The 12,655-nt window shown below is 37.5% G+C and overlaps 1 protein-coding gene across 1 annotated transcript in view; it reads left to right on the plus strand.

The window, feature by feature from the left end:
• Positions 1-8,092: 8,092 nt before the first annotated feature.
• The window catches only part of LOC149925403 (uncharacterized), a 51,593-nt gene continuing 47,030 nt past the window's right edge, over positions 8,093-12,655 (plus strand). The window contains exon 1 of the mRNA XM_090161010.1: positions 8,093-8,288. Coding sequence (XP_090017136.1) covers positions 8,243-8,288 — 46 coding nt within the window. The 5' untranslated portion in view covers positions 8,093-8,242. The remainder of the gene's footprint in view (positions 8,289-12,655) is intronic.

Here is a 12,655-nt window from a genome sequence, read left to right on the forward strand (position 1 = left end):
TAGGAAAATTCCTGGCCATAAGAATAAATTCGACAACGCACCCCGTTTTTAAGCATAAACTGAACTGAATTTCTACGTATTTCGTGACGAATGAGTTACATAAAAACAAATTCAGCAAGCGTAGCTTATTTTAACGAAAGGGCTATTGGCGTTGCTCCTGCAATCCCCTTCACGCTCCGAGAGTAAGATCCTTCACCATTAAAACAAATCAATCAGCCCGGTCTCCGATTGGTTCCCTAAAACTGACGTACAACAGCGACGTTTACGTTCCCCCCACTCTCGTGACGTTGGTAAATTTGACCATAATGTACGAGTATCGTCTCGACATAGTATAAATAATCTACATTATTTCCAATAGAGATGGTAAGTTAGTGGTAATGTTTAAAAAGATAACGTCCCTTTAAATAAATATACCTGGGCTTACAAACATTACCTTTCAAATCGCCGAAACGCTTGGATTACTTTTAAGAGAATTACGAGCGTGTCCTTCAAGGGGGGGGGGGGGGGGTCTGTCGTAGCGACAGTGACGCGGATGGGACAAGATATTGATCGCTTCAATTTTGAAATAGACGTTGGTCTCGTATTCCGCTCGTTTTGTTTCCAGAAAGTCAAATTTAACGGCGAAGCAAATAGACGAAGGTACGCCGGAGACCCGAAGGATCTTCATTTGAGCCACCTTCCACTTGTCCTGATATTTCTCTTTACACCTTCCCAATATACTCAAATTGTCTTCCCGAGAACACGCTTAAGCGACCTCACTTTACTTGAAATGATAATTAAGGCAATCTTTATTGATTCGAAACTTGAGACTTATTCGCACGGGACAATATTTTGAGATCACTTTGGCACACTGACGACGTGAGTTGCTCGGTATGAACTAGGAGCAACAAACACAGATGCACCCCACACAAGGAGAACGCAACCCGTCAAAAGTCGTCTATTTTCTTGTGTACAGTTTTCATTGGCTAGACGCTGGTGAATATAGTGGCAAAACCTATTCACACTTGCTAACGTTTTTGCCAAACTTCGTTGGTGAGCGTAGTTTTCGAATTCTGGTTCACGAGACACAGTGTCTTTTCGTTCACACTCTAAACGAAAAGTTGCTGAGATTTCGCGCGTAATTCATAAAAAACACGACTTACCTACTAGAAAAATATGTCAATTTAAACGAATAAATGTATTTTGTATTATTCTTATCATTTCGGTTTTTCGTAATCAAAATGATGTGTACGAAAATGATTAAATTTTAATATTTGAAACTAAGCCTTAGTCTCAACCAAAGCCCATTTTTAAATATTTGGTCCGCAAAAGTGTTTGCGTGTCCAACACTTTGCGAAAATATTTTATCCATTAACAGGGAGCAACTTGGTTTGCGCCTCGAGTTGACCAACAACGTTTTTCAAAAATGTTATATCGTATGAAAAGGTATTAAGTGTTACGATAAATGTTCTTCGACAAACTTTCTAGTTACAAGGAAAGTTTAGTCGAGCGCCAAAGTTGTTTTAAAATGTCGTCTCGTGCGAATAGAGCTTAACTCAACGCGTGGCGTACCTGACTTAATGTCTCGAGTCATTCGTAAACCGCATTATAGGACGGCATGGTCTTTAGTATTTAAATTATCCGAAGTTTCATTACCGGGTGGGCCCGTTCGATGCCCTTTGTGGAATGATAAATTTTGGCCTGCCCGCGTTAATTCGAAGTTAAGGCTCTTCGACGCTTTAAGAGCAGCGTTCCGTCGAAGGAAGGCACCCACCATACATCACGCGGACTGAAAGCGGAACCGGGAAACGATGCCGGGCCAAATTAAGTGAGCTGAACCCTTAAAGCGGGCGCCAGGAACCCCCTCTTCTAATTTGGAAATGTCGTTGTTAGGAAATTCAATCTCAAATTGAGTCGGCCCGCTTTCCGAGGGACTTAAAGCCGTTACAATCGCGGAGGTGATTGATCAGGTTATATTTTAGGGGCACTTTAGGCGTCTCTTTCGATTAGAGATCCCATCGATTTTCTTGGCCAAACGACAAACAGGACATCTCTAGGCCTCTTCCCGTCAAGTCGCGACTCTCTCCCGCTCGCCGAGTCGACAAAATACCATCTTCGACGAATAAGACAGAGGTTAAGCAACGCGAGGAAATGCACGCGAAACCCGTTATTATTATTATTTACCACGCTATAATTATTAACTTGAGAAGATAATTAATTTCCTGAATTTGTTGAAATCATAATAATGTAACCTTATTAGTAATTTTGTAAAAGGACGAAGGAACAGAAATCCTTAAAGGAAGTAGAAAGGAAAAAAATGAAAATTCTTGATATTCTGATTTCTGAGGAAATGTCAAAGAAAGTTCTTATTTGAAATTTAGAATTTAGTAATTTTATTCCAAATTATAAAGTATTTTAAGAAACAGTAATGTCGCGTAGCGTTAGCAATGTAAGCTCATGTCTTTACCACGCTCATCAGTGAAGAACTAAATGTTACATTTTAAGCAGTTTATTTTCAGTACCCGTATTCGGAATTTTTAAAAGTTCAATGTAATAATGTTGATCGTACTCGCGTTCAAATGAAGCGGTATATTTTGGTGACAGGCTAGGGCATCCGACGTTTCCGAAACTTGGTACAAGACGAGAGAGACGCCGAAAGTGACGGTCAGAACCTCCACCCAGGAACAAACTCCCAACGTGGACACTCCGGCCGAATCCATCCTGATTTTTGCCCCCCAGAAGCAATCCCTATAGTGGTGAAGAACTTTCGTGGAGGACTTGGTCAAGCGTCCGCCAAAAATATCTCCCAACAGGTAACAGTCATCCGTTTGAACCAGACTGGCGTCTTCGGAGGCACCCGTGATGCTCGAGTAGGCCATAAAGGTCAAAAATATGACCCCCAAAATTAAAAATTCTTCCCGAATGACGAAGGAGAAGACTGGCAGCATGACACCTGTTCCGAAGATGAAGAAAAATGCGAAAATAATCTCCGAAACAGAGGGTATCTCAGGTACGTCCTGATCTGATGAGGGGTTAACTGATCCAAACACTCCATTCGATTTATACGATGTAGGATCGATCTCCAGCCCTTCAACTCGTCCACGCGGTTGGTGTATTCCCGCAAGAACCAGAGGACATTGACAAAGGTCGTACTCCGCCAGCGATTTCGTTTTGGTGCCGTGGCTTTTTCCGAAGCTTTCCATGTCCTTCTCGCAGATTAACACGCGGACCAGAATCATGCAGAAATTCATGGACAAAGCCAAGAAAGATATGAGGATACTCTTACGGAAAATCCACCGGAAGCCGCTAGTACCCCGAACAATCCTGTACTTCCTCTTCCGAGACAGAAAAACGGAGACGACGAATACGGTGCCAGTACGACACCAGAAAAGAAGTCCAGAGTAAACTTTCGAAGCGGGTGCCGCAAATTAACCACGTTTGCAAAGAAAAATACACGCAACTATTTACTACGGTGAAAAAGTCGAAATTTTTTAAATATTTTCCGATAGGTTTTTGCAAATCACGATCCGGAAAACTGATAAAGTTTTGTCGTATCACCGAGTTTCGGCAGTTTCGGTACACTATTGATTTACAATTTTAGTACACGAAATTGCGTTTCAAAATCTTCGAGGCGCTACTTTTGTCGTCGGTATAATAGAGCAAGGAGGAAGAAGAGAAGCAGGAGGAGGAAGAGGAGGACAGAAAGGCCAAACGATCGTAAATAAACGGACACCGGCCGTGGAAGGTTTTTATATAAAGGCATTTCTTGACTTGACCGGCCTGACACTAGCCCTTATAGTTCCTAACTTGCAAATTAAAGACCATTGTTAATGCCCCTTGCAATTAAACGGCTTTGGTGGTTTAAGAAATGTCGTTATTTGAAAATAAACTTGGACAAATGGTATTATTATTAACCAAATATCATTAGGATATATCTAGAAAACTATTAAATTAATTAAGAATCTTGGCGAGTGCCCAAACAGTATATGTCAACAGTATTTGTTTATCTACTATTTATATTTCGAGTAATATTTGTCGAGAAAGCAAAAGTATAGAGATCAATTGGACAGTTAGGTTAGTGTTAGTTACGAATGGATATTTTAGTTGCCTAGTAAAATATAACCGTTTTATAATTAAGTTATATGTAAAAAATATTAGATAATTTCTGGACACGGATTTAATTAGGTCATGATGAGTGGACATCAAACAACGTCAAAATCGTAATAAAACTATCTGCTTTGAAATTTTCCCATCTGCTTGTTCAATCTCTCGAAAAATGGTTAAATATTAAGTAATTATTAAATTAAGGGGGAAACTGGCTCTCTTAAAGAGCTTTACGCTTAATGGAAATTCGCGCACAAGTTCCATATTAAGTCACTTCATTGCTTTTATCATAAGTAACGTAACAACTTACAAATAACCATACAATTCATAACTTGTCTTTGGAACTGCTTAATTGGTAACGAAGCCCCATAAACAGACACTGACATTCATTTATTTATAGAGTAGCCAAGGCTTACAAACACTCGCTTTGTTTCCAAATGTAGATTTTTTCAAATTTGAAACTAAACGTGTTTTTACTCATATCCAGGGATATCAGTCCCTCGTGACACGACGTCACCCATGCAGACAAACACTCGCACAAAATGGCGGCCATAGCCAAAACTGCGTAGTGATCAGTGGGGTAGTCAGAAATCCTTCAAGGGAGGGGTTTAAACTATGTAAAATACCTAAGGGGGGTCGAGAAGGGGTGGAATTTTAGTACAGCAAAAGTTACACCCGAGGGGGGGGTCGACACGGAAACCCTCCCCTTGTCTACACCACTGGCAGTGATACTCGTCTATTCGCGTTTTCACGTATTAAATATAAATAAAATAATTAAAGTGATTAATGAGAATGCGGAAACGTTGCGTAACGTATACTAAATTAATTGATCTAAAAATATAATCTGTAGTTATTAGTTGAAACTGGGTATTAACTTGGCGATGATGGAAATATTTGGCGTAATTCTTCTAGGAAATTTGATGTCGCTAAACCCTACTGGCAGCACTTTTTCTGGAGGATCAAATCCTTAAATCTCCGAGACGTTTATAAGTTTAATACGTATTTTTTTCCTAATAAGACATTTCTCAAACGGGATTTCGTTGAGAAGCAGGCTGGCGGGATCTGCTTTGACAGGTTTTATAAATGCGACCCGTGTATTGATCAGAAAGTGTTAAACTTTACAAAAACATAAATGCATGGGGCAACGCGCTGAAGAGAAGACTTTGAAAGCCGAACCTATAGATTAATCATTTTCGTTTTTATGAAAAACAAGTTTGCTCAAGGACATAATTTTCCGGACGGAGCCGGTTAATACTCATCAGCTAGGCTAATACCCGAGGCGCAAGTCATCGAGCGACTTTTAATGCCATTAATTCAGGTGGATGGGTTACACTGCCTAGGAGGGTGGTGGCAAGCTTTTCATGCCCCGCGAGCCAACTGCTCCCTACGCTGACTATTACCACCGTTAACCTCAACATTTTTTTGGAAAGGGGAAACCGAAGAACCCCTTTAAACCAGTGAAGAGAGAACTTTCAAACTCAACGCGGAAGCTGTTCCGAGTGCCACAACTGAGGTCGAACCCGGCTCCAATAGACATATACATAAAATAACGACTATAACGTGGTCTTATTGTTTACCGATTTTTTTATCCAGATCTCCCGCTAAAGAGAGTTCATTAGTCTAAAGGCTTTACTGCACTATCTCAATAACAAGCTGAACAGTCGTAGATAATTTATTTTGATGAGCGTTACCGAGCGTACCCTATGTTGAGATGATGATTTTAAGCCGATGTTTTAAAATTGTAACCGCTGAGTTTTGACGTCATATTGACGTAGTAATTTGTTGAACGCGTTTCGTTCCGTCATCGCTTTTTTTTTTCAAGATGGCGGTAAATAATTTTCCTTCTGCCAACGCGTTTTACTAAAAATCTAAAAAATTGATCACGATGAGTGTCTTGACGTCAAAATCGGAATCACAAAAAAAGTAGGAAATCGATGTCATACTGAACTTTATTGCATATTTCTTTTAACATGTTAGTATGTTACGAGTATGCTACTTTATATTTGTATTTAAAGGTATAAAATATTTATATTAAAAAAAGGTCTTTAATATATTTAATTAATTATTTTGAATATTCGTAGCTTGCTCGTGGGTGTGGCTTGTGTTCGTTGGCATGGTAACGCGTTTTGGTCGGCCTTGACATTAAAACGCCCATCATAGTGGTCACGTTATTATTTCGGAGGATCGTGTGGCATTTGGCCTCTTGACCTTTGACGTGAAATTATTGTCAAAGCGGGCCTGCGACTCTTCGAGCAAGCACCCAAATTACCTAAGTTATGATAAAGGACAGTGCACTGGAAATTTCTCCAATTTATTTCTGGCATTTTAATTCGTAAATTTTGGCCACTAGGTTCTCTCGTATCTGAACCACGTTGTCTAGGCGACGGCAAAGTTTCAACTTAGGCCTAAGGTGGTGCCTTGGGTATTAGCCTAGCTGATTATTATTATTATTATTACAACTTTCAAGAGTCAAGGTTCACTGAGAAATATGTCGGTGCAAAGTGCCACCTGTTGCATTGTAAAAAAAAGACGTTCAATTCGCCAAATGTAAGAAAAAGGAGGTAGGCCTATATTTCGTTAATTCAAGTATTTTGAATAAAAATTGTTGTTTCGTCTCACTAGAAAAGGTTAAGCCTAACTCTTGGAAAACCCCTCATTAGGTTTAGTTCCAAGTGCCATCTTTCGTGAATCAGAGGTAAAGAAACAAGTCGTCCTTGGTGGTAAGCTTGTACGGTTCTTTATAGTGGCGTAGGCAATGAGTATATTTAACCTCACTAAAATTAAAAGAGCCAGATTTATTTAGTGTGTTTAAAATGGTTTTTATCTAAAAATTATTTAATCTAGAATGTTGAATTTTTCAGGGTATACTTATTAGGTAAGGTACGCTTTCATTTGTAAAATTCAGAAAAACAAAATTCAAATTTGGAAATAAAAAATATGATTTTCCCTCTGAGATGAATCTTGTTAATAACCTCTCTAATAGTATTGCCAGATCTAAGATAATTATCGTACACGTCAATAATTTCGAACCCATCGGAACAAACGTTTTATGTATCATCAACCAATTTTGACATTTTGAGTTTGATTATTTCAGTACATTTCGATTCTAAAATCCGTTTATTTTTAGCCCTTTAAGTTACTGTGATACCAGGATGTAAACGCGCATTTTAACTCACAAATTAAGAAAAGAATCAAATAATCCACAGTAACGCATTTTGTTTTATAAAACCCAATATCCGAATAATATCGCATTGGTAGATATCTAAAAAAATTAGTCTGCTCGAGAAGGTCGTAATTTTCAGAAATGCATTTTCCATAGGAGATGCAAAAACCGTGGTAACGCATTATGCATTTTACGGTGTATAACTCCGCAAGAAACGTTCAACTATTTCGTAGATACGTTATATTTAAAAAGGCTCACTTTGCCTTTTTCTTAAAAAAACCTTATAAATACTTGAACAACGTATTTCCTATCCCCTAATGGGCGTAGTTTCTAATTTTCCTTATGAAATCAAAATTTTGATTTATCTCAAAATCTCCCTCTGGCAGATAATGCGTTTCTGAAAAGTAGGGCAGACCTGGCAACGCTGCTATTCAATCACGGTTAAATGTTTTTTCGCGTCGTTTTAAAAAAACCTAGGCGTATAAGTCTAGCGAGCCGCAAGTTTTTCGCGTCGTTTTAAAAAAACCTAGGCGTATAAACCTAGGCGTATAAGTCTAGCGAGCCGCAGGTGGGCACCCCGCGTAAAATGGAAAAGAAGAGGGGAATCGACTTTCGGCGCAGTCCGCCAGATGTCGTCGGCGTCGGCGAACAAGGTAAAGGGACAAGGACATATATCGTTGGCGCGCGCGGGAGGATGCGAATATATGGATTGAAGATGGAAGTTAGAGAACGGAGCGACGCGCGCTCTGAGAAATAGGGGGGGGGGGGGGGGGGTGCAGCCGCGGGTTTCACGGACTCAGTTGAGAATCGTCAATAGTTCTAGTTAGCTTTTAAAGGGGAAAGGCACTCTCGCTACGGTTGTCGCACCGCTAAGTTATGATTCGTTAAGTTGGCGCTGTCCGGAACGCGAGATACCATAGATATCTCATTCGGATCAGAGGGCAAAGATTGCAGCACGCGCTCTTGCCTTCGCGCTGATAATAGAAAGACCCACGTATGAGGTCTACGCTGCTGCTGGTCGTCCTGTCCTGCATTTCCAAAGGTAGGATCATTGGCTATTGTTCATATCTCTACGAATTAGGATACGTTCCAACGTGTGTAAGACTGTCTTAGGGTCTCGTCAAAACTTTGCAAACGCGAACGACGAGAAGTTTTCAAAAGTTTTGTTTGGTTCAACTCGTTCAGAAAGTAACGGACGGAATGTCTTACTTTTAAAGAAAATATCGGCTATATCTGAAGGTGGTGCCTTGGGTATTAGCCTAGCTGATTATTGTTATTATTATTATTATTATTATTATTATTATACAGGGTGTTTCAAAACGTTATGCAAAAATTTGAAGGAGTTGTAGGTGGTGTGTTGAGAAGTATGTCTGTTTTTTTCCTATTTTCCTACGATGAGTTGAAAGAGCGCCAGAGAGCTTCAAAGTTTTTCCTACAAGTCCCCGGAAGTAGGCTGCAACAAGCTTCAAACCAAGCAGCAGGGAAATGCGAACATTAAGGTTTGGGTGATATGTAAAAAAAGTAAACTTAAACAGTATTTAAAGTCCCTGCTGCTTGGTTTTGCGCTTGTTGCAGCCTACTTCCAGGGGCTAGTAGGCCACACCTTGAAACACTCTGGCGCTCTTTTAACTCATCGTAGGAAAATAGGACAAAAACAGGCATACTTCTCAACTCCTTAAAAATTTTGAATAACCTTTTGAAACACCCTGTATAAGACATTTCTTACGAGAGAAGTGTCCATCTCTTATTGAAACGTTTACTTTCGCAAGTTTTTGATTTTTGTGAAGAAAATATCCACTGCTGTATTCCTCGAAAAATATGGTTTATAAATAAGCGTAATTTTAAACTTAAAGGTTAAGCAGAGCACTCTAGAAGTTTGGACGACAAAATCTGGAGTCAAGCAGAGACATTCTTTAAAATCGGTTAAAGGCGCTTTTAGTTAGCCTTCAATAAAAGTACATTTTTAAACGAATTTTAAAAATTTCCCCCCATTCGCTAACCCAGGGTACGCGAAGAATTTAAAAAAGTCGTTTGAACAATACTAAAACAGGTGTTATGTATGAGTATGAGTGTTGTCGTAATTCAATTATTTGTTTTTTCGTGTGACCTGGTGTACCACAAATGTCCCTCTTTATATACTCGTTCTTATTTCGCCAAATTCGCATAATTGTACAACGCCTATGCGTATTTCAATTCAAACAAGTTTTTACGCTTTTTAACAAGTACGCTGCTATTTAAATAATAAGTTTTCACAACTATGTTTATTTATTTATAAATTATAATTATCAGTAATTGTATTTAAACAATAAAAATATGTTACGAGATGTCACGTAAGTTTGACAGAAATATGGCGTAGTTTTGACGTTGTGAAATATTCGACTCCGGAGTACAAACGGGAAAAGTAACACGTGACTCCCGACGTTGTTGTTCAAACTTCTAGAGTAGCCTGCTTAAGCTCTCTATTGTCTAGATCCTGCGAAGGCACAAGTTTCATTTTTATGATGGACACTTATCTCGTAAGATAGATATTATATACTTCTGGTATTATTAAATAGTTCTGTCCATCTTTATCAAAATAAATATTATTCTAAAACTTGTAACGGCCGGATGGTCTGCTGTTTCAATATCAAACGTTAAGATCCTAAAACGGCAGCTGGGAAAACGAACAATTGTTAATAAATTTCAATTAGATGCTAATACTGCTCATTAACGGTCCAAAATATAACTGCGGAATTAATTTGTAGGCAACTGAGAGCCTAGGAGTATACCTGAGTTTCTCACTCAAACGGAAACCCTTCATTTTTAAAATTGTAAAACTCTGGTAACCTGGAAGTACCTTAGCTATTCCCCCGTTTCTAAAGAAAGAAATAATTCTACAAAATACAGTATTAGTTTCAGATTCACCGCTCACATTTTTTTGGAGAAATTAAGTAAAACCTAGTAAACGTTCGAACTTGAGCCTCAGAATTATTTGATAGCACGGACGAAATTTCGTTATCCTCTAAATAATGTTTTTCCACTTTCAATTGTTATAATTTAAATTTACTAATTCAAAGAACATACGTAGGTTACTGAAGACATGAGAGATTACCTTCTACGACCTCTAGCATGATCTACCTAAGCTTCTCCCTCAAACAGAAATCCTACAATTCGAAAACTGTTTAGCGCCATCTAGTATTAGTCCTAAGAACGGTTTCGTTCATCTTTCGAGAAAAAATTGGAAAACTACTTTAATTAGCTACAGAAATTTCAATTTCACTCTTAATTTAGATCGTGAAACATTAATAATTGCCGAATTTAATTCATTTTAATTATTCATAAATAGAAAAAATAGTTAAGATTCCGAATTATTGGGTCGAGAAAAATATTTTAAAACGAGTCTCCGTCAGATGTCGTTAATGTTTCAATTTGAATTAGGAATTTCAGTTTGGTCTTAGTAGTACTTGCTTCTGTAAACGGGCCGCACGTTCTCCGTAACCCAAATACGTTCCTGGTCAAAATCCTTTTGGACATTCGCCGTGGGGCCTTGCAACCATTATTTCGTTTTGTTGACGCGATATTCTGCTATTTTTAAAATAGAGATTTTAAGTCAGTTTTTAAAAATAGATAAAACTTTTTTCAAAGTTTCTTCTGTTAACGTTAAGTTTATTGACTGATTTGAATATACGTAATTTTCGAAGTGTTCTTTGTAGAGGTACAAATTTTGCCGGTTTCCTTTGATGAGAAAATTTCTTTCCTCTAGAGGAAGAAAACCATCGAAAAATTTGTCTATTAACAAGATCATATTTACAGGAAATAGAATTTATCGGGATCAAAATTCATTTGAAGAAAAAAACCCCCCCATCGATTTCCGCGCAAAGGATAAAATATTATCTCTTTCGAAACTTTTACGGACAATATAATTGTTTCAAAAAGTGTTCATTTTTCATTCTTTTGGTTTTATTAACGGGCTGCTAAATTATTTGAAAGTTAAGAAGATCGAAAACCAATAATTAGAACGCGTACTACCATATGTAACGTAATATCTCATAAGTATACCATAAAGGTATTTTTCTACAAGCTATATTTAACTAACTTTTAACACTTTTACATTGCTTCTCGATTGGTCGAAAAAAGATATATACATTTTCAAAAGTACAAAGACTGTAAGCGTTTCAACAGTTTCAACTCCACTTAGTATCTGTTTGTGAAACAAGGTCATATTGAAGTTTGTTCTATGGAGATGTTATAAAGATAAACTGGGTAAAAACTCGGAACCACTCCTTCCTCGTTGAGTTTGCAAGTTTTCACCCCATTAGTTAAAGGCGTTTTCCCCAGAGTTCTTAGGTTTCCCTTTCCATAAAAAACTTGTGGAGGATAACGGTAATAGTAAATGTAGGGAGCTGTTGGCTCTTGTGGCATGAAGGGCTTGCCACCACCCTCCTACACCTTGTATCCCGGCCATCTGCTTAAGGCATTAAAAGTCGCAAGATAGTTTGGGCCTAAGGTGGTGCCTTGGGTATTAGCCTAGCTGATTATTACGCATATGGTAATCCAACTTATTCTTCGATAGACATTATGCGTATTTCTAGCTACTGAGAACAAGCAAATCTATTATTGATAGTACATTTAAGTGTTGTAAGTCCGAGGCCTTATTTTCCGGAAACTTTTCCGAATTTTTACGAAAAAAATAAAAAATATTTCATTCCATGATTAGTCTAATATTTTTTGAAAATTTAAATAAAGTGGCATTTTCGCCTCATTTTTTCGATTCTAAAAGTAAAACTAAACCTCTAGACTAGTTTAAACTGATTAACAATGTAACACTATTATGGTTTTGTAGTATGTTCACTGATATTAGACATTTTATATCGAAAAATATTCTGGAAATTTTTCCGCAATTTATTTTTCTGGAAAATTAACTACACTAGTACATGTAATACTAAACATTTCGTGGTGGCCTCTGTTGCCTGTAATGGGTTTACAAAGTCTTTCGCAAATTTTAAGTAATAATTAATTTAAATCATAATTATTGGTAATATTTTAAATATAAAAATTATATTAATTTACATACTAAATATAAACATGATTAATTTGAATTATGATATTCTTTTAATTTTTTATTATATAAAAAAATATGAAAAAATTAAAATACTGTATTAATTGTTATTATTATTTGTACTCTTTGTAAATATGGCTAGTTATTGACCTACGACATATATTACTCAATTTAGCTCCGCCCACAAAATTTGAAAAAGAGGGCATCATGGAAACGTTGGGATTCGTCCTCGCTTTCACCTAATTATAGCAGCTACCACAGATCCAGCTGTTGATTTTTATCAACACAAATGCTTTTGCTTAGCAAATGAAACAAATAGTAAACTTCTAGCGTTTGCCGCGACTATTTAGACAAATATACATATTAATATT

This window comes from Leiobunum rupestre, chromosome 10 (assembly GCF_980474605.1).
Source record: "Leiobunum rupestre chromosome 10, qqLeiRupe1.1.hap1, whole genome shotgun sequence".
Taxonomy (NCBI): Eukaryota; Metazoa; Arthropoda; class Arachnida; order Opiliones; family Sclerosomatidae; genus Leiobunum; species Leiobunum rupestre.